We start from the raw sequence: 21270 nt of genomic DNA on the forward strand, positions 1-21270 counted from the left end.
CTTGTTTCCCATCAATAAACGCCATTTGCCGTCCACCACATTGCTGTCAACTAGCTGATAGCCCGAGTGGTTTGGGGGTGGTCGCCGTGCCGTCCCTGAACCAGGTCGCTGCAGCCATTTGAACTGCAACAGTGCTGGGGTCAGTGCCCTCCTAACCGACCCTGTGTCTGTGTTTGAAGGTGCTGCGGAGGTGAGGCTGGAGGATGGAGACAGCTGCTGTGCTGGGAGAGTGGAGGTGAAACATCAGGGCCAATGGGGGACTGTGTGTGGTGTTTCTTTCTGGGACATGAAAGCTGCTGCTGTAGTTTGTAAGCAGCTTGGCTGTGGATTTGCTGTCCGTGTCCCTCCATACGGATATTTTGGGCCAGGATCTGGCCAGATTTGGCTGGGCTATGTAAGATGTCAAGGCACCGAGACCGCCTTGTCTGAGTGCGCACATGATGGTTGGGGTAACTACAACTGCATTCATCCTTGGGACGCCGGAGTTGTTTGTTCAGGTAAGGAGTCATCCAGTTCCTCACCTCTGGAGTGGGGCCTGGGATCAGGGGACTAACCAGGCTGTGCCCTGAAGGAGCAGTGTGTGGGTACCAGCTCAGGCCCTGGCATTGCCACTTTCACTGCACTACTGCAGCTGCTGCTGTTCCTGGGGAAAGTCCCAGGTGAGCCCACCATGGGGTGCACAGACCCCGTCAGGATCCTGGGGGCTCAGCCCACCCTCGGATGGTGCCTGAGGCTGAGAAATGAATCCCTCACACTGTCCTACAGGTTCTAGGTCTCCATCAATCTCCTCAAGTTCTGCCAGAATATTCCTGGCAGTGCTGGGTGTCCCTGTGCCCCAGACCTCAGGATGACTTGCTCGGCACCCCATGGCTGGGGAAATGGTACAAGATGCCTGAGGCTCCTGCAGTCATTTTCCTCACAGACAGGAGTGCCTTGGCTGACCCGAAGTGGCTTTTCAGAGGGGACAAGAGCAGGGCCTGGGGCAGAGAAGCAGGGGGATGAGCAGGGCACCCCTTGTCCAGGGCCACCCCGTAAGGACCAGCCCCCCGCGAGCTCTGGGTTGGTGTCTGTGGGGCCGCTCTCTGCTCCCTCCCATGTCACCACAGGAACAGGCTGGTCCTGCTGGGTCTGTGTCACTGACCCCTTCGACAGTGCAGGACACCCTGGGAACAGGGAGCATTTTGGGCTGTTCCGAGGCAATTCCCCAGGCTGTCTCTGAGCTCTGCAGGGCTGAACAGGCTGCAGCAACCGTTAGGGCTGCAGTGCTGGGGATCTGTGCTGGGCAGTGGGGCAGCCTGTGGGGCAGCAGCATTTCCCTGAGCAGTGCCTGTGGCTATGGGTATGTGATTGAGACAAGCTCCAGAGCACTGTGTGGGTGTGAGAGGAGGTGCAGGGGTCTTGAAGGATTTGTGTCATCAGAACCTATTGAGAGCTGCTGTTTGATGTTAATGGGACCCTATGAATGTGGCTGCCATGGTATGTAACTGCCACAAGCTTGTGGCAACTCCCTGTCATTGTGGGGTTTTTAATTCTTTTTTTCCCCCAGGACTTGTTCGTCTCGTTGGAGGAAACAGCCCCTGTTCAGGATGTGTGGAGATCAGAGATGCAGGCCAGTGGAAAACAGTCTGTGACTCACACTTTGATGTGAATGCTGCTGACGTGATCTGCAGGGACTTGCAGTGTGGTGCTGCCCTGTCTGTCCGTGGGGGAGCTCACTTTGGAGAGGGGGTCGGTCCCATTTGGGATGGAGAGCTGCAGTGTGTGGGGAATGAGCCCTTCCTCTCCTCCTGCCCCAGGAGGTCCCTCAGCAACCAGACCTGCAGCCATGCCAACTACGCTGGTGTCACCTGCACACGTGAGCATTCGGGGAGGAGGTGTGAAATGCCACTCACAAGCTATATGCTAAGAGATAGGGGAGCAGGAAAGTGACCATGCTGAGCATGGTGTGAGTTCAGGAGAGATGGAGTGGTTGTCTGCAGTCCTGCAGTGCTGGAAGCAAAGGAAATTGTATCTCTGGCATTTCTATCTTGGGATGATGAGCTAGAGCACAAAGTGATCCTCTCTAAAGACCCTCACTTCCTTTTGTAATATATCCAGGATTCAGGCTGGTGAATGGCAGCACAGCATGTTCCGGGCGAGTGGAGATTGAGGTGGAGGGAACCTGGGGAACCCTCTGTGGCTCTGGCTGGGACATCTCCGACGCTCATGTTCTCTGTCATCAACTCAACTGTGGATTTGCTGAGTCCATTCCTGCAGGAGGGCACTTTGGGAGAGGAACAGGCCCTGTCTGGAGAGACACTTTCCACTGTAATGGGACTGAATCCCATTTGGGACAGTGCCCTGTGACTGCTCTTGGGGTGTCCCCATGCTCACCTGACAATATTGCTGGTGTTTTTTGCTCAGGTGAGTTCTGGGAAAATGGATTAACTAATTTTGCCCCTTTTGTGTGACTTGGAAACACAAAGCAGGGGAGCTCCTGGCAGTGACAAACTGAATTTCCTGCTGGAGAAACTATGGGTTTCCATGGTGGGATTCAGAGAGTTTTGCCTGCTCCTGCAGAGCGCGTTTTCTTGGGGGAGATGAGAGCTGAGCAGGGAGCCGGCATCTCTGCTGCTCCAGGGCATCTGGTTCAGGCCTTGGGGCCACCACCAGGCCTGGGCTCCTCTGTTCTCTCCTGGGGCACAGGCCAAGGAGGGAACTGTGGGACACAGCTCCACTCCCTGCAGGTGCGAAAGATCCTCTGCTCCCTCCTGCAGCCCATACCCCCATCCCAGACCATAACCTGGTCCAATAGCCTGCGGGGACTGGACCATGAGTGCACCCAGCAGGAGCAATTCCTGATGCTGAGCAGCACCTTGGGGCTGGGGTTTGCCCTTGCTCCTTGTCAGTATGAACCTCAAACTTGTCCTGTTTTGTAAAGAAGGCCCTCATCCCTCTGCTTCTTGCTAAGGACACAAGCTCCACATCCCAGATCCCTAGGGATGTAGAAGGGCAGAGCTGTCCCAGCAGGAGCCAGTCCCAGCTTGAGGATGGAGCAAGGCTACTGCTCACCCTGTCACCCAGGCCTCGTACAGGCCACCACTTCCTGCTGCTGAAGCTGCTCCAGATTCATCCATAAGGACATATCTGGTGGCTCAGGGATTTGGCTTGACCTCCAATGCTTTCCCATTTCCATCACTGAGATGATATTAGAGCTCAGCAAGTTTTAGGGCCTGGAAAACAAAATCCCTTGGAGCACTCCCATCCTTGAGCTCCTCACTGTGAGCTGGATATGGATAGGTGAGCTCCAGGATGTCCAAGGGCATGAGAAAGGGAATCAAGGCAGCATGCAGGACATTTCCCCTCTCTTCGAGCAGGACTCTCTGGATCCCTTCGACTGGTTGGTGGAGGAAGCCGCTGTGACGGGCGACTGGAGATGCCCCTGAATGGGACATGGGTCCGAGTCCTGGATGACCAGTGGGACTTGAATGATGCCAGCGTGGTGTGCCGGCAGCTCCAGTGCGGAGAGGCAGAGCAAGCCTACAACCCACCGAAGCCTGAGCGAGGGACGGGCCCCGTGGGGCTGAGAAGGGTCCAGTGTGCAGGGAAGGAGACTCACCTGACCCTCTGCAACACCTCCCTGCCTGCGGCAGCGCCTGCAGGAATTGCTGAGGACGTGGGGGTGGTTTGCTCGGGTGAGTTGCTCTGACGGTCCCCAATGTGCTGTGCTCCCCAGGGCTGCAAGCCCCTGACAGCCGGGTTTCTCCTGGGTGCAGGGAGCCGGCGGGTCCGGCTGGTGCACAGGGCAGGGCGCTGCGCTGGGAGAGTGGAGATCTTCTACAACGGCACCTGGGGGACCGTCTGTGACGACTCCTGGGACCTGCTGGACGCCACCGTTGTTTGCCGCCAGCTGGGCTGCGGGGTGGCTGTGAATTTCACCGGCTCTGCTCATTACGGGGAAGGCTCTGGGCGCATCTGGCTGGATGACGTGAACTGCTCCGGGGATGAAGCTGCTCTCTGGGAATGCCCGGCCAGGTCCTGGGGGCAGCACAACTGCAGGCACAAAGAGGATGCAGGAGTCATCTGCTCAGGTCTGTGCGGGCAGCCGTGGTGGGAGCCTGGTGCTTCATGAGGAGGGGACGAGGGAGAAGCTGGACATGGTGGAACTGCCCCGACTGCCCTGAGCCCCCTTCCTGCCCGGTCCTGGAGACACCCATGCACAGTCCCCACAGGACCTGCTCAGGGCTATAGGGAGAGCACAGGTGTCCCCACAGATCAGGGGGGAGGGTAGTGCTGCACATTGGGTGCTTCTCTCTGCTCCCTTAGTAAAACAGTGCCTTGCTGGCAGGGCCCTCTCACTACCTGAGCCCTGGCATGCCTAGAAGACTCCCTGCTTCTTGGTGGAGGCACGGGGGCCACGTGGAGGGCAAGAAGGTGCTCAAGAGTAGTCAGGATGGATTTACCAAGGGGAAGTCATGCTTGACTAATCTGATAGCCTTCTATGATGGAATGACCAGCTGGATAGACGAGGGGAGAGTGGTGGATGTCGTCTATCTCGACTTCAGCAAGGCTTTTGACACCATCCCTCACAATATCCTCCTGCAATGTGGGATAGATGAGTGGACAGTGAGGTGGATTAGGAACTGGCTGGATGGCAGGGCCCAGAGAGTGGTGATCAGCGGTGCAGAGTCTAGTTGGAGGGCTTTGGCTAGCGGGGTCCCCCAGGGGTCAGTCCTTGGTCCAGTCCTGTTCAATTTATTCATCAATGACCTGGATGAAGGCACAGAGTGCTCCCTCAGCAAGTTTGCTGATGATACGAAACTGGGAGGAGTAGCCGATACCCCAGAGGGCTGCGCTGCCATCCAGAGGGACCTGGACAGACTGGACAACTGGGCGGTGAAAAACCTCATGCAATTCAACAAGGCCAAGTGCAAGGTCCTGCACCTGGGGAGGAATAACCCCACACACCAGTACAGGCTGGGGACTGACCTTCTGGAGAGCAGCTCTGCAGAGAAAGACCTGGGTGTCATGGTGGACGACAAGTTGACCATGAGGCAGCAGTTGCCCTCGTGGCCAAGAAGGCCAATGGGATCCTGGGCTGCATTAAGAAGAGCCTCTCCAGCAGGTCAAGGGAGGTGATCCTGCCCCTCTACTCAGCCCTGGTGAGGCCACATCTGGAGTACTGTGTCCAGTTCTGGGCTCCACAGTACAAGAGGGATGTGGAGCTGCTGGAAAGGGTCCAGTGCAGGGCCACAAGGATGATCAGGGGCCTGGAACATCTGCCCTATGAGGAGAGGCTGAGGGAGCTGGGCCAGTTCAGCCTGGAGAAGAGAAGGCTGAGAGGGGACCTGAGCAGTGTCTATAAGTACCTCAAGGGAGGCAGTGAGGAGGATGGTACTGACCTCTTTTCAGTGGTAGCCACTGATAGAACTAGAGGAAATGGCCAAAAACTAAAGCATCAAAAGTTCCACAGAAACTTAAGGAAAAATTTATTGGCAGTAAGGGTGACAGAGCACTGGAACAGGCTGCCCAGAGAGGTTGTGGAGTCTCGTTCTCTGGAGATCTTCAAACCCCGCTTGGACGCATTCCTGTGTCACATGCTCTAGGTGACCCTGTGTGTACAAGGGGATTGGACTAGATGACCTCTAAAAGTCCCTTCCAACCTTAAGCATTCTGTGATTCTTAGAATAAACCTCCCTATTCATGGATGCCATAGAATGCCCTAAGGAATTCTTGTTATGTTTATCTCTGCTCACTTCAGGACCAGCTTGTTCCCCCCAGCTTTGTGTTTTTCCTTCCAGAGTTTGTGGCCTTGAGGCTGGAGAACAGTGATGGCTGCTCTGGGCGCCTGCAGGTTTTCTACAACGGGTCATGGGGGAGTGTCTGCTCCAACTCGATGACTTCGAGCACCGTGTCTCTGGTGTGCAAACAGCTGGGCTGTGGAGATGGAGGATTCCTTGAAACAGACCTGCCATATAGGAAGGTATCTGGCCATACATGGCTGGATCATGTTGAGTGTGGAAAGAGGAACAGCTCCTTTTGGCAGTGCCCCTCTGATCCCTGGAACCCACAGTCCTGTGATGACCAACGAAAAGAGACCCACATCACCTGCAATGGTAATGCTGGAGCCATGTGGGCGCAAAGCTCACAGCAGGTCTCGCTCCCTGTTCAGCAAGGCACAATGTTGAGAAGGGGTCTGGAGTGGCTTTTACTTTCCATATGAGATCATTCTGCTGTCAGTGACACAAATACAGCATATCCATGAGCAGTAGCTGCCCTGAGCTACCCACATGGCCAAGGAGGGGAAGAGGCACATGCAGCCTCCACCTCACCTTGGTGATCTCCTCTCTGGCACCTTGGATACCTCTTGGAGGTGCCTGTTGATGTCTGTTGTGAATAGACAGGGCCGGGACAATCACCTTTTAGCTTGGGAAGTCCATGCAGAGCAGTCCACTCATGGCCATGTTTTGCTGAGGAAATGGGAATGGGGAGAGAACACGGTGCTGGTGGCTCAAGGTTATGTAGGAACCAGGCCATGCTCAGGGCAGTGCTGGCACCAGAGCTCAGAAACAGCCTCCCCCTGGGGACATGCTCCTGCTCCTCTGCTAACCAGGAAACCTCTTGGGGTGAGCAGCCAGGGTAACCCTGGAGTTCAGCACTGTTACACACTGCATTATCAGGGGGGTTCACCTTTGTCCACGAGCAGGGGGAGGTGCTGGGAGGTTCAAGCACAGGTCAGTCCTGATCCTGTCCACGACCCCCATAAAGCAGCCCCTTCCTTCACTGTAGCGTTTCCTTCTACAGGGAGACGTCCAGAAACCCCTCCAGCCCTAGCGGCAGAGTGCCCCAACTCTACGAGCTGCACAGGTAACTGCTGCTCCCTGTGCCCTTCTCACCTGGCCAGGCCCTCCCAACCACCCCAATGACACGGAGGGTTCTGTGTTTTCCAGAGATGGAGAAGATTCGTGTCATGGGAGGAGAGGACAGCTGCTCGGGCAGAGTGGAGGTTTGGCACCACGGCGCCTGGGGGACGGTGTGTGACGACTCCTGGGACATGAAGGATGCTGAGGTGGCCTGCAGGCAGCTGGGCTGCGGCCCTGCCGTGTCTGCCCTGGGGGAGGCTGCGTTTGGGGAGGGGACGGGTCCCATCTGGCTGCAGCAAGTGAAGTGCAGAGGGACGGAGCGGTCTCTCTGGGAGTGCACGGTGCAGTGTGGCAACAGCGGTGCCTGCCAGCACAAGGAAGATGTTGCTGTGAATTGCTCCGGTGAGTGGCAGTGCTTGGTCCCCTTGTTTGGGGACATGTTATCCCAGCTGGGCCCTCACAGGGCCCCAGACTCCTCAGAGCAGGGATGTCCCTGCAGAGGTTGGGTGCCTGGTGCCAGGTGGGGAGCAGATGTTATGGGGCAGGGTGTCCTCATGCCCTTTCCTGTGGGGTTCTGCAGCCCCCTGAATGCCTGTCCTGGGCTGTCCGTGCTGTCCTCCCCATGGCCCAGAGCAGAGAGCCCAGGGCCTGTCATGGGCACCCAGGGAAGGACTGTTCTGATGGCACTTGGAGGGGACATGCACAGGCACAGCCACGTTGTAGAGAAATGCTGTGCTGAGAATCTGCACTGTGCTGGGAATCTGCACTGTGCTGAGAATCTGCACCACCTGCGCCTTGCTGATAATGTACTGGGGAGTGTTAGTGAGTTGTCCTTGGCCGGCTGGGAATGGGGAGCTATGTGGGAAAGAGTAGTTAGCTGTCTCTGGTAAACAACTTTGCAGAGCTGGGAAAGAGCCTATGCGGCCGGGACATAGCAACCTCCCTAGCAACCAATCGTAGCTAACCTGGATATCCCTCAGATGCTTGTAGGTATAAATATATGTGCACTTCCGCTAATAAATGGAGCAAGATCTAAACTCATATTGGGATCGTGTCTTGTAATCCGGCTCGGCTCCCGTAAAGGCCTGTGCAGTTGTCCTGCGCCTGGTTCCAACATCTGGCGCCCGAACAGGGACCCAACGGCAGGGTCGTCGGGACCTGGCGGCAGGAAGGTGCTGTGGCAGGTCGGAGATCCTGGATAGCCACGGCTGACGGGGGAAGATCCGCGGGCGGAAGATCCGGAGTCACCGCGGCTTGACGGAGGATCGCGGAAAATCCAGGGTCACCACAGCGTGACGGAGGATTGAGGAGCTGGGAAGCGGCGTCCGGTGTGAGGTACCCACACCGCCGGGACAGTGCTGGGCACAGGGTCTAGGGGCGGGGGCGGTTGAGCCGTCGGGGCCCCTCCGCGAAGACCGCCTTAACCATGGACTGGGGGGCGGCAACACAGCTGCTATTGTATATTCTCGCCAAGCGAGAGGCGGCTGTGAGTACAAAGAAACTCTATGAGTTGTTACGATGGGCACAAGAGATGGGACATCTGCAGACTCTGGAACTTATGTATAGTGCCACTGAGTGGCAGGAGATAGGGGACTCTCTCTGCGATGCCACCATTGGGGGTAGTAAAACGGCTAAGGACTTGGGTTGTACGTGGCAAGAAGTAATGATAGCGAAGGTCCTCCTCACTCCCGCGCAATATCTGTTATGGGAACGGGAGTGGGAGAAACAAATCCAAGAGGTGGTGAACGCACGTAACATCTCGGGAGATCCGTTGTGTGGTGTGACTGGGCAGATGCTTATGGGACGGGATCTCTATGGTGACCCCGCGACTCAGCTAACCTACTCGATGCCCATGTATAATGCTTCACGGAAGCAGGCGCTGTTTTTAGTGCCGTCAGAACGAAAGGCCCCATCATTTACGATGGTGAAGCAGGGATTGCGGGAGTCCTACGGAAATTTGGTGAATAGGCTCGTCCAATCCCTGGAGCAAGCTACTGAAGAACAGACCCTCTGCAAGCTTTTGATCTGGTGCAGAGAGAATGGGTTCAAAGCCGAGGCCCACCTAGTATTCAAATCCGATGTGAAAGCCAAAAGCAAAGTGGCCGCCGGAGTCATGTCCGCCTTTGCGAGCACTTCAGGACCGGGACCGCCACGCCACCGACAACGGCTGGTGTTTGGAGATCCATCGCCAAACCCCCCGCCCGTGCCTGCCCCGGTGCCTGCACCTGCGGTGCCTACACCGTCTGTGCCCCCGCTTCCGGACCGCCCCCCGTCGCGCCTGAAGAACGGCCTGGCTGGGTCCAGAACTTGTTAGATAAACTCAAAAAAAAAAAAAAAAAGAAAAAAGGGAGCCATACTCTGACTTGTATCCTTGGACAGAGCTTAGGGGAATACTTACTAATTGATTTAAAAGATTGTTTTTTCACCATACCATTGCATCCTGAGGACCATGACATAGTGGAACATATGAACCAAACGCTGAAATGCCAGCTACGAAAAACGAAAAATTGGCAAGAGCAGTATACGTTTTAAATTTTTGAGATTGCACCAGGGTAGCCTGGTCCCTCGGATGGTCAAGCATAGGGCTGGGCTAAAGGGGGCCCTAACAGAAGTAAAAACGGGTCCGTGTAAGGTGATGCTGAGAGCCTGGAACATGGGAAAATGGACGGGAGCCTTGGACTTGATAACCTGGGGGAAAGGGTATGCTTGTGTCATTACGGATACTGGAACCTATGGGTGCGCTACAGCCGGGGATTCCATCCCCTGTCATGTTACCTCAGGGGTGGGATCTATTGATTGTGGATTTAAAAGACTGTTTCTATACCATTCCCTTACATCCGGAGGATTCCTCGAGGTTCACCTTCACGCTACCTTCGGTGAACCATGCAGAACTGGCACAGCGTTTCCAGTGGGTCGTCCTGCCTCAAGGTATGCGAAACATGTGTCAGATGTTTGTCGCTGCTACCTTACAGCCTCTCCGACAACGATGGCCTGATACCATCATCTACCACTATATGGACGACATCCTGTTTGCCCGAAAGACTCGATTCACGACAGAAGATGAGGAAGCAATCGCCAACACACTCAGCAGCTCCGGTCTGGTCATCGCTCCGGAAAAGGTACAGCATACCAGCCCATGGAAATACCTTGGCTGGGTTGTTACAGAATCCACAGTCGCTCCTCAAAAGGTTACCTTACATGTGAATTTACGTACATTAACTGATGTGCAGACCCTAATGGGAGATCTACAATGGGTGCGTTCATTGCTGGGTATTTCTAATGAGGACCTTGAGCCACTACGTCCTTTGCTCAAAGGTACAGACGCTGGGAAGCCGATTTTGCTCACGCCAGCGCAGCAAGCCTGTGTCGAACGATTAGGGGAGTTAGTAGCTACGCGCTTATGCCCACGGTATCTTCCAGAATTGCCTTTGCGCCTTCTCATTCTTTCACGGGAGAATTCCCTTACGGCGGTAGTCATGCAGTGGCAAAAGAAAAAAGGGGGAGAAGACTACCTTGCAGTTTTAGAATGGATTTTCTCCTCAGTTCAACCGTGCAAGAGTGTGACCCCTCGGTTGGAAGCGGTGGCTCACATGATCCGCCGTGGGAGAATTCGGGTGCTGGCAGTCTCAGGGGGTGAGCCGGCGGCGATCCACCTTCCCCTGCAGGCGGCAGATTTGGAATGGGCCCTGTGGCACTCCACTGCGCTGCAGCTAGCGCTCCTGGAGTTCCCTGGGGAGGTGACTTCGGAAAGGCCTGCAGGAAAGCTTGGCCACTTCCTTACCAGCTATTCGTGGGTAGAAAGACCAAAGTGTGTAGAAAGACCTCTGCGTGATGGCCTCACGGTGTTCACAGATGCAGGAAAATCTTCCAGAAGGGCAGCCATCACCTGGAAGGAGAAAGACCTATGGAAAGCCCACACCCTACAAGCGGTAGAAGGTGACTCGTTGCAGACTTTAGAATTGGCAGCTGTCGCATGGGCGCTGATGCACTGGAAGGACACCCCGTTGAATATTGTATCGGACTCCCTGTACGTCGTCGGAGTAGTACAGCGAATTGAGGATGCTCTTTTGAAAGAAACTTCTAACCAGCGATTGTTCCAGCTGTTTCTACAAATCAAAAGAGCGGTGAGGTGGCGTTCGACAGCATTCTGTATCATCCACGTCCGGAGTCATCAATGGACACTAGGTTTGGGGGAGGGTAACGATCGGGCTGACCGGTTAGTGAGCTTGGTGCGTGAGCATGGGCCACTGAGTTGTTTTGAAATCGCCCGTATTGCTCATGAACAGTTCCACACTAATGCCAAAGGCCTGATCCGGATGTATGGTATAACTATGTCCGATGCCCGCGGAATTGTGCAGGCCTGTCCCCAGAGTAGTCATCATGGGCCAGGTCTGGGCATTGGTGTGAATCCCAGGGGCCTGAAGGCATTAGAGATATGGCAAATGGATGTAACACATGTTCCGGAGTTTGCTCGACTTAAGTATGTGCATGTGTCTATCGATACTTACTCGCATGTAATATGGGCAACCGCTCAGCCTGGGGAAAGAGCCCTTCATGTGAAAAAACATCTAACCGCTTGCTTTGCAGTATTAGGAGTCCCAGAAGTGATTAAGACAGACAATGGTCCGGCATATGCCAGTGACAGTGTTCATCCGTTTTGCGAAAAATGGGGTATTAAGCATGTCAGGGGAATTCCAAATTCACCCACTGGCCAAGCCATGGTAGAACGGGCTAATCGCACCTTAAAAGATTACCTGATGAAATTTAAGGAAATGACAGACCCAAAAGAACGGTTGTCCTATACACTGTTTGTATTAAACCATCTTTGTGTGTTTGGAGATGACACGGAACCCCCCATGTGGGTGCACGCGCAGCGGGTCCGTAGTCAAAAGATACAAGAATCATCTATGAGCGTGCACTACTGGCACCCTCGGACCAGGTTATGGGAGGGTCCAGCAGAAGTTGTATTCAATGGTCGAGGGCATATGTGTGTTTCTACACCCACAGGTCCACTATGGGTCCCCAGCAGATGGACTCGCCCTGCGAAAGGACCCACGGATACGAGGGACCGTCCTGTCAGAAGGGACATGCAGGACAGTGGTGGGCAGCAGCGTTGCTGATGTTCTGGGTACTGGGCTCTGGGACGGAAGGGGCTCCAGGTTACCATCCACGATTGTTTGATCCTGGACAAAACATCTGGGTGACCTTAGCTCGAGAGCTAAATACCACGCGCTTCTGCGCTAGTCTGGCCACCCCTAGTACCCCCTTTGTAACATGTCTAGTTGGGGTACCTGTGAACGAGACCACGTGGAAGTATTTCTGGAATGCAGTAAAGGCAATGCCGTCTTTGGGAATCCTCAAACTTTGAAAAGATTGACAGTACTCGAGAACTTGGCAACGGGAATCAACTGTTTCGATCTTTGGAGCCACAACCTGCCTGCAGGGCCTGAACCACAGGAGATAGAATTAATAGATTCTCTTAATGCTTCTCTTTGCCTTTATATTAATGCATCGCATAAGGGTTGCGCTTCGGGTTATAATAATAATTGTCGCAGTAGCTCTCAGGCGCCCACCTGGTTGTACCCAATCGGCAACGGGAGTCGTTGGAATAAATGGTGTGGTAAGATGTCCCACAATTCCTCACATCCGGGATCCAGCCCTGTAACCCCTCGAACGTTGCCTGCAGGATATTTTCTCATATGTGGCAACCGGGCTTGGTCCGGAATTCCATCAAAGCCCATAGGGGGTCCATGTACAGTAGGCCAAGTAAGTATGGCTTTCCCCTGGGTCCATCCTAACAGCACCAGGGTCAAAAGAAGAACTCGACGAATGGCACGTAGCATAACCCAGACGGAGGACTGTAACGACAACGTCCGACTCTGGTCCAAGTGGGAAGTAATTTTGACATCCTTCTTTGTACCGGGGGCGGCAGCGGCGCGAGCTCACAAAGTCTTAGACACCCTATCTTGCTGGGTGGTTAAACAAGCAAATGTCACCAGTCATGTCCTCTCTAATCTTGCGCGAGATTTATCACAGGTGCAACATGCGGTGCTACAAAACAGAGCAGCCGTCGACTTCCTGCTGCTAGCCCATGGGCACAGATGGGAAGACTTTGAAGGAATGTGCTGTATGGATCTGCAAGACCACTCTAAGGCAATCCACCAGCAAATCCAACAGCTGATGGAACACGCCCAGAAGATACAAAAAGATGTGGGCTTCTTTGGACTGGATGGGTTAACTAATTTATTGGGTATTGGTGGGTGGCTGAAATCCTTGCTTAAAACAAGTTTGATGCTTTTGATTATTATGCTTTTAATCCTAGGCTTAGTCAGCTGTGCCTTTGCATGCTTAAGGCGAATGCTATCCTCCCTTACTCATAACGCCTGGTTAATGCAAAAGAAAAAAGGAGGACTTATAGAGGAATGGCTTGGAGATCGAGGACACCTTACGGCTCCAGGCGGTTGGTAAAACCTCCGTGATGAAATGATCGAGAGTCCTTGAACTGCCCATCAGCAGATCAATAGACAACAGACGCTGCTCAGCAGGACGTCGGACTCTTTGACTGGGAAGACCTTGCAGACCAACACAGACTTGGGGATGGGTGCATGTATTACTAAATCGCGGCTAATGTTACTAGTTGTTCTATTGCTTATGCCTTGTAGTTTTTGGCTGTGTTTTTGCATGTTTTAGACATAAGGTATTGTGTTTTTGCATGTTTTAGACATAAGGTATTCTCACTTACCAGCAAGGCTTTATTAGTGCAAAAGAAAAAAGGGGGAATTGTAGAGAAATGCTGTGCTGAGAATCTGCACTGTGCTGGGAATCTGCACTGTGCTGAGAATCTGCACCACCTGCGCCTTGCTGATAATGTACTGGGGAGTGTTAGTGAGTTGTCCTTGGCCGGCTGGGAATGGGGAGCTATGTGGGAAAGAGTAGTTAGCTGTCTCTGGTAAACAACTTTGCAGAGCTGGGAAAGAGCCTATGCGGCCGGGACATAGCAACCTCCCTAGCAACCAATCGTAGCTAACCTGGATATCCCTCAGATGCTTGTAGGTATAAATATATGTGCACTTCCGCTAATAAATGGAGCAAGATCTAAACTCATATTGGGATCGTGTCTTGTAATCCGGCTCGGCTCCCGTAAAGGCCTGTGCAGTTGTCCTGCGCCTGGTTCCAACACCACGTCTCTCTCCCTGCTCTGCAGCTGCACCCAGGATGACAACAGCAGCCCCACGAGCAGGTAACCTGCCCTGCTCCCTGGGTTGGGTCTCCTTGGGGCCAGGCTGTGACCTGCAGCCCGAGGGAAGGGGCCTGTACTGGGGTGCAGGGCCTCAGAAAGGAGGCCAGAGGTGGGAGCGGGTGGATTTGTGGAGGGCTGTGAGTACCCAGCAGTGTGACAGATGCCAGTGCAGGGCCCCCCAGCCCTGCCATGTGCGATGGGTCAGGACTGGGGTGTCCCTGGGCCCCAACGTGCCCCAGGCGAGGGCCTGCCTCGTCCTTGTCACTGCCCATGCAGATCCCACCCAGAGGCGTGTGAGGGAAAGCGGAGGAGTCTCCGTGCCTGTTGTCATCTGCATCATCCTGGGGGCCCTGCTCTGCCTGCTCCTGGCCCTCCTGGCAGGGCAAGTGCAAAGAGCCAGGGCTCAACGCAGAGGTGGGTCCTTCCCCAGTGGTACCAGGGTGGACGATGCCTCTTGACAGCCCTGTGGGGGCTGTGGGGTGTGTGTGAGGGCACAGAGGGGCTGGGGTGGGGTGCTGCCTCCTGCCTTATTCCCTGTTCCTTCACTGTTTGTCGGACACCTGCAAGCAGGAGCTGTGGGAGTGCTGATGCAGGAGGAGGTGGTGATGGAGGAGGTGAGAAAAGGCAGCGAGGGGCTGGGGGAGATGGGAGCAGCAGGAGACATCCAGGGACGCTGCTGGCTGCGCTCTGGACAGTGCTAGGGGAGGCTGTGGGGCAGGAGCGGTGCCAAGAGGAGCTCAGGGCAGGGAGTCTCTCAGAGTGGGAGTCGGTCCCTGGGCTGCTCTCTCTGTCCTGCCCTGTTCACCCATGTCAGGGCAGAATCATTTTATGGACCAGCCTGGCAGAGAGAGAGAAGCTCTCTGGGGAGAGGAGCTATGGGAGCTGTTCCCTGGTCAGAGCAGGGACTGACTTGGCGCCAAAAGAGACATTGGGGGCTGTGTCTGAAAAGAGAGCATGAGGTGACATTGCCCCAGGCCATCTCCACGGGGGCGTTGCTGTCACTGGGGATCTGACTGTGCCTGGGCAGGGCAGTGGGTCTGGGCTGTGGGGTCAGCACTCGTTTGGCTAGGGTGGAAGGGCTGAGTGCCCACATCGGGGTCCTTCTCCTCTCTCCATGTGCCTGTGCCAATCCTGCCCATATCCTCAGCCTCCAGGAGATCTCTGGAGCCCCTCTCTGAGGCCGTGTACCAGGGGATCGACTACAGCCAAGTGTGGGAGAAGCAGGCGAGGTTCGGTCCTCCAGGTCTGTGTGGTCGGTTCTGGAACAGAGCACATGGCAGGGCCCTTTCCACTGGCCCTAACCCACGATGGGACCGTTGCAGCCCTCGGGCCAGTTGTCCCCTCAGTGCTGGGGTCACGGGTTCCTTCAGGAGAGCAGCCCAGTGCTGGGCTCAGGCGAGGAGCTTCCTCCCGACCTGCTCTGCCCATCCCAACCCGCGGGCACAGCTTCTCCCTGCCTGTCCTGCTGCCCCCATCGGTTGTACCTGCTGGGTAAGGGAAGGGGGTGGCCAGGGCTGCTCTGAAAGGCCCTTGGAGATGGGATTTGTCCCATGGGAGCAGGACAAGCCCTGGGCTGTCCTCCCCACGCAGTCCCTGCTAGGTGGGTCCCCATCCCCAGCAGGGCTGACAATTGACAGGGTCAGCAGGGCTCATCCCGATAACACTTGCTGCTCCTCTTGCCATGTTCCTCTTCAGAGGGCTCCCTGACCAAGCTGCAGCTCGAGCCCAGGGACAGTGAGGAACATCCTGGGTCAGCACCAGGTAACGGGCAGGGAGGCAGGGGAAGGGTTGGTCTCTCCTCCCCATAGCTGTGTCACTGAGTGTCACCATTGGGATGGGGAGGAATTGCCTTCAGGAATGACTCTGGAGTCATGCAGTGTAGGCAAGCATTGGACATGCCCCACTGAGCTGGGTGCCTGAATGGGGCCTTTTTGGGCTCAACTTGTCCCTGCCTCCATCAGGCTCTGAGTTTGTCCCAGGGAATCCCCAGCCCCGGTGCAGACTCCAGCTCTTCTATCCCTGTGGCAGGGGGAGAGGGCACCCTGCTGCCTCACACACACTCCCATAACCCTGGATCCAGGATGCTGGACCTTCTGTGGCCCTGCCAACACCCGTGTCTCTGCCCTGTGTTCCTTCATGTCCTTCTTTCCTCTGCTCTGTGGGAGGGCTCCTGTCATCACCAGCTCCTCTCTTGATTCAGAGGTCCCTGTCCTGCCCACAGGTGACCCAGTGGATGGCTATGATGATGCCAGAGAAGTATCTGACCCTGGGGAGGATCCTGTTCCTGGCCAGCAAGACTGGGAAGCACCCAGGGAAGCAGAGGATGGTGAATGGTTTGAGGAGGCACAGAGAGGTGAGGGGGAAATGCAGCTGCTGGCTCCTGGGGTGCTGTCCCCAGTGCCAGGAGAGTGGCAGCAGCCTGAGAGCCCGGCCTCCCGGCATGGGGAGGGTACCTGCCTCAGGAGTTTTCCTGGTGAGGAGACTGGGGTGGGATTAGGGGACTGAAGGTCTCAGGCAGTGAGAGACAGGAAGGGGATTCGCAGCCCAGGAGGGGCATGTGTGTGGGGCAGACTGCAATGCACTGGCCTTGCTGCTTCCAGTGGGGAACGTGCGCTGCTGGGGATGTGATGGAGCCCCCAGGGCAATCAGAGCAGCCCCATCCTTTCCCTTCGCAGACACAGCGTATGATGATGCTGAAGGAGCATCCCTGGCACATCCTCATGAGGACACCAAGGCTGTGAGACTGGACCCTGGTGCCAGACTGTCCCTGAACCCAGGTCTGAGAGAGCCCATCACTGCCATGAGATTGGGTGCAGCTGGGACAGAAGAGAGATCTGTGCAGCTTGGAGAGTCATGAGTGACAGAGATCCGCTCTCCCTTCTGCCACTAGTAGCAGAAAGAGCTGGACATTGCCTCTCTCATCTTTTCTCTACTTTTATCCCATGCATTGCTATTTGTTCTTATTAAAACCATGTGGGAGTTTGACCCAGAGATTGTGTTTCCCTCCCCAGGTGTTGGATGTCTCCCCAAAGCTGATCAGGGAGGGTGAAGCGGCACAAACCAGCAGTGGGTAAGGGGAACATCTTGGGAAGAGCAGGCTCTGAGACAGGCTGTGCTCCTGCAAGAGCCCGTGATCTCTGGGGTGTGGGAATAGTGATGAGTCCAGCTGCAGGATATTTCTGCTGGCAGGGACATAGAATCATAGAATTATTAAGGTTGGAAGGGACCTTTAGAGATCATCTAGCCCAACCCCCCTGCACACACAAGGTCACCTACAGCACGTGGCACAGGATTGCGTTCAAGCGGGTTTTGAAGATCTCCAGAGAAAGAGATTCCACAACCTCTCTTGGCAACCTATTCCAGGGCTCTGTCACTCTGTCAGGAAATTTTTCCTTAAGTTTCTGTGGAACCTTTGGTGCTTCAGTTTGTGGCCGTTTCCTCTTGTCCTATCACTGGCCACCACTGGAAAGATGCTGGCCCCATGCTCCTCACTCCCTCTTAAGGTATTCATAGACACTGATCAGGTCCCCTCTCAGCCTTCTCTTCTTCAGGCTGAACAGGCCCAGCTCTCTCAGCGTTACAGTCAGTGTTAGAAATTCCCATCCTGCAAACCTCATGCAGAGTTTCCAGCCATATGTGCCAGTCTGCAGAGTAGACAGGGGTAGATGTGGGGGGCCTGGTGGACAAGAACATGACAAGAAGTCAGCAGGATGCTGAGGTGTCCTGACAGCCTCAACCAAAGAGAAGCAAAATAAAGAGAGGGCAGAACTGCAGACTAGCAGTCTGGGAGAGAGCAGTATGATCAATGGCCCAAGTGCTGCAAACATTTTAAAACAGCCAGTGCTGTCAAATTTTTACCCTGCATAATAGATCAGAACTTTGGAGAAGGAAATGAGTTCACAAAAACAACCTGCTGATAATCTGGACAGCCTGGGGAGCCCACTGAAGGAGTAAGTGTATGTGACCTAAGCCCAGAGCAGAGGCCTGGGCAAGCTGAGTAGCAGTCACCCTCCTGAGGTGAAAGGGTCCCAGTGCCCAGGCTGCACACGTTCTCCTCTGATTGCTCGTGATAAGGGCTCATGACATACACCACTGGGTCAAATGAATTTCTGTGGCAGAGTTGGAGGACAAAAGTAGGAATGAATCAAAAAAGGGGAATGCAGTCCAGGAGTCCTACCAGGACACATCCCCAAACACAGGTGGATCTTAGACCCTCTCGGGCAAGCCCCTTTCTGCAATGATCGGCAGCAGCTGGGAGGAGATGCCTCTGGTGGGGTGGAAGGCAGCAGTATTGCTCTCCGGGTAGACAAAGAGATCTCAGGCTCTTGTTGCACCAGTGCAGAGCAGCTGTCTGCTCAGAGGCCTGAGGGACAGAGCTCAGGGTACATGGGGTGAAGGAGGTGACGTGTGTCTGGGGCCAGGGAACTGCTCTCTCCTAGATCTTCTCCTAGGAAAGCTGTGCAGGAGCAGGCATACCCTGGAGAAAAACTTTTCCCATGTTCCTGGGACCAATGACAGGGTCCCTTCCATGTGAGAACGGGACATGGCAGCAGCAGGGCCACGGCTGCCATTCGTACTCTGAGGTCCTTTCTGCCTGAGTACCTGATAGCCCCAAATTCTGACTCTGAGGACGCTTATTGCTCTGGATAGGCCAGAGGGGGCTCTTAGCTCCCACAGGCTGTTGTGATGTCACCTCAGTGTCCGGTGGTGACAAGCCAGAAAAGGCCCATGGTTTGCATGTTGGTTGTGTTGGCCTTTCTGCCTCAGGACCTGATAGGCCAGCAGCAGGTAAATGGCCTGGATGTTTGTTAGTGAGGTCACTGCTGTGCCTGTTCCTGTTTGGCCAGAAGCAGGGATATGGCCTGGATATTGGTAGTGAGGTCACTGCTGGGCCAGTCCTTGATAGCCCAAAAGCAGGGATGTGGCTCTGAGGGTGACTGTGAGGTCACATCCTTCTCTGTAGACTTGACGTCATCAGGAGGCTCTGGGTTGCTGAGGTTTCTTGTGACATCACCTCTGTCCCTGCTGCTGATAGGCCAGAGCCAGCTGAAGGTTCCAGGGCACATTGTGAGGTCACTGCTGCCCCGTGCGGGATTGGCCGGTAGCAGGACCAGCCCCAGCCAAGGGCCTATGAGGTCCCCTCAGTGTGAGCAGCTGATCAGAGGACAGGGCTGTGACATGGACTGTGCGGACGCGTCTGTCTGTGCAGAGGACAGGCTGGAAATGTGCTGGCTGTGCAGGGCTGTCCCCAGAGCGAGTCCTGGAGATGGAGAAGGAGCAGCAGGTGAACGGCTGATCCTCGTCCATGGACGGGATCCCTGGAGCGCAGGACCGCACGAGGGAGGTGAGCAGTGGGGCTGGAGGCAGAGGCAGCAGCAGGAATGGGACATGCATGGAGAGCACGAGGATGGTGGGGAAGGAGATCTGGACCAATATAGGCAGGCAGGAGCTTCTCCAGCGAGGGGACACGTATTCCTGGCCATGGGCATTTCCTCTCACACAAAGCAGACCAACGGGCACTCTCTCCTGTGCCTGACACCGGTTCAGGAAGAACAAGGTGGCACTGAAGATGTCTATGGGCCTTGACAGCCTTTGATGCAGCCACCCAGAGGTCCTCATTAGCCCATTACCTGTTCATACCATGTGGTGGGATGAAGAGGAGTTCAGGGGAGGAGAGCTAGAAGGGTTTGAGAGTGCAGAGTCTGGAGCACAGACGAGGCAGGGCCGGGGTGCCTCCCATTTATGCAGCACCCTGGATGTAGACGGGATGGGCTTTCCCTACAGCCAGTGCTGTAATGTCTGTGTTTGGGTACAGGACAGAAACGTAGGATGTCCTGGGGCACTTATCCAGCAATCACTCCAAGGGGACATGGTTTTCCTGTAGGTCCCCTGCTGTATCTGCTAGAGACGTGTGGTTGTGCTGGACACCCCTGGCATCTGACAAGGCCCTGCCTAGCCTTTTCTGTGCCATCAAATCAAGGGTCTGCACTGAATTACAAGAGCTGCGGGTTAATCCTGGAATCTTCCCATGCCTCAACTTCCCCATGCTCTCGTTGTAATTGGCATCTGGGGTCATTTCAGACAGACAGCCAAGGCAATTCCCCATCTGGACCCCAGCTCATGCTGTAGGATGATGCATGTCTCTCAGTAGCTCCATCACTGGCACCTTGCTTGGACCCCCTCAGACTCTTCCAATGTCACATACCTTGGCCCTCCTCAGTCTCTTCCACTGTCACCAAGTGTTTTTGCAGGAGCTACTGACTCTCACCCTGCATCTCCAGTGATTAGAGTGGAGCTTTGAGAAGGAGCTCGTGTGCAGATCACTGTGCTCTGCTCGCTTCAGTTTTGGGAAGGGAAATCCCACCACTTGTGTTTTTGTGGAGTTTACAGGAGGGATCTGAATACGATTTCAGATCCAGGCCTAGACAGGTACTGCCCAGATTGATATTTCTGAATCAGCACCTGAACCCTGAGTCAATGAACTCCCCACTTGTTCACTCCTCAGTCTCCTGTCTAGTTAAGGGATGTGAAATGAGCCTTCCAGAGTGAGACAGTTCCAATTTTGATAGATCTTCATTCTCTGAGGAAATAAATGGCAATATTAGAAATCTCTTTCTCTTCACTTCTTTGCGAAGGAGAGCAGCTGATTATTTTAGTTTATTGAAGTGCACTTTTCCCTGGAGGAGGGAGCACAAGGGGCAGAGAAATCCATGAGTTCAGCTGTTCCTCTGCTCCTGAGCGGGGCCAGGCTCCTGGGACGGAGGCAGCTCGTGGCAGCCTGGCAGCACTGCCCAGAGACAGCCGAGTGCAGGAGCAGCTCCTGTGCCAAGAGCAGCAGGGCTGTGGGCACTGCCTGCTGCTGCGGACAGCAGAGGAGAGAAGGCAGCGAGAGGGGAATGGCAGTGTGGAGTGGGAGCGCAGAGCAGAGCTCACTGTGGAAGAAGTCCTCACAAAGCCTTGCATGGTAAGTCTCTGGCTGCAGGGCATAGTAAGAGGAGGAGTTGATTCCAAGCAGGGATTCCTTGATGCACCTTGGCAGGGCAGGGCATGCTGCTCCTTTCTTCCTGAGATAACTGCAGGGATGTGAAGCTGGGTATGGACCTGGGTCCACCCAGGTTGCTTAGTCAGAGCAGCATCTCTGTGCCCCAGGAGTCACCCAGTGATTCTACTGCCTCAAGGGTCAGTGCT

The 21270-nt window shown here is 55.0% G+C and overlaps 1 protein-coding gene across 1 annotated transcript; it reads left to right on the forward strand.

Moving 5' to 3' along the window:
* The first annotated feature begins 271 nt into the window (after positions 1–271).
* LOC148592713 (antigen WC1.1-like) lies at positions 272–16940 on the forward strand. The gene is made up of 14 exons (XM_088534051.1): positions 272–497; positions 1547–1855; positions 2098–2403; positions 3357–3674; positions 3756–4070; positions 5781–6095; positions 6784–6846; positions 6930–7244; positions 14047–14082; positions 14359–14496; positions 15230–15325; positions 15766–15843; positions 16283–16435; positions 16683–16940. Exons 1-14 carry the CDS (start codon positions 287–289, stop codon positions 16937–16939), a joined length of 2910 nt encoding a protein of 969 aa, XP_088390177.1. The 5' UTR covers positions 272–286; the 3' UTR covers position 16940.
* Positions 16941–21270: the final 4330 nt, after the last annotated feature.

This window comes from Tinamus guttatus, unplaced genomic scaffold (assembly GCF_059628265.1).
Source record: "Tinamus guttatus ecotype Peru unplaced genomic scaffold, ASM5962826v1 Tinamus_guttatus_pri_ptg000532l, whole genome shotgun sequence".
Lineage (NCBI taxonomy): Eukaryota > Metazoa > Chordata > Aves > Tinamiformes > Tinamidae > Tinamus > Tinamus guttatus.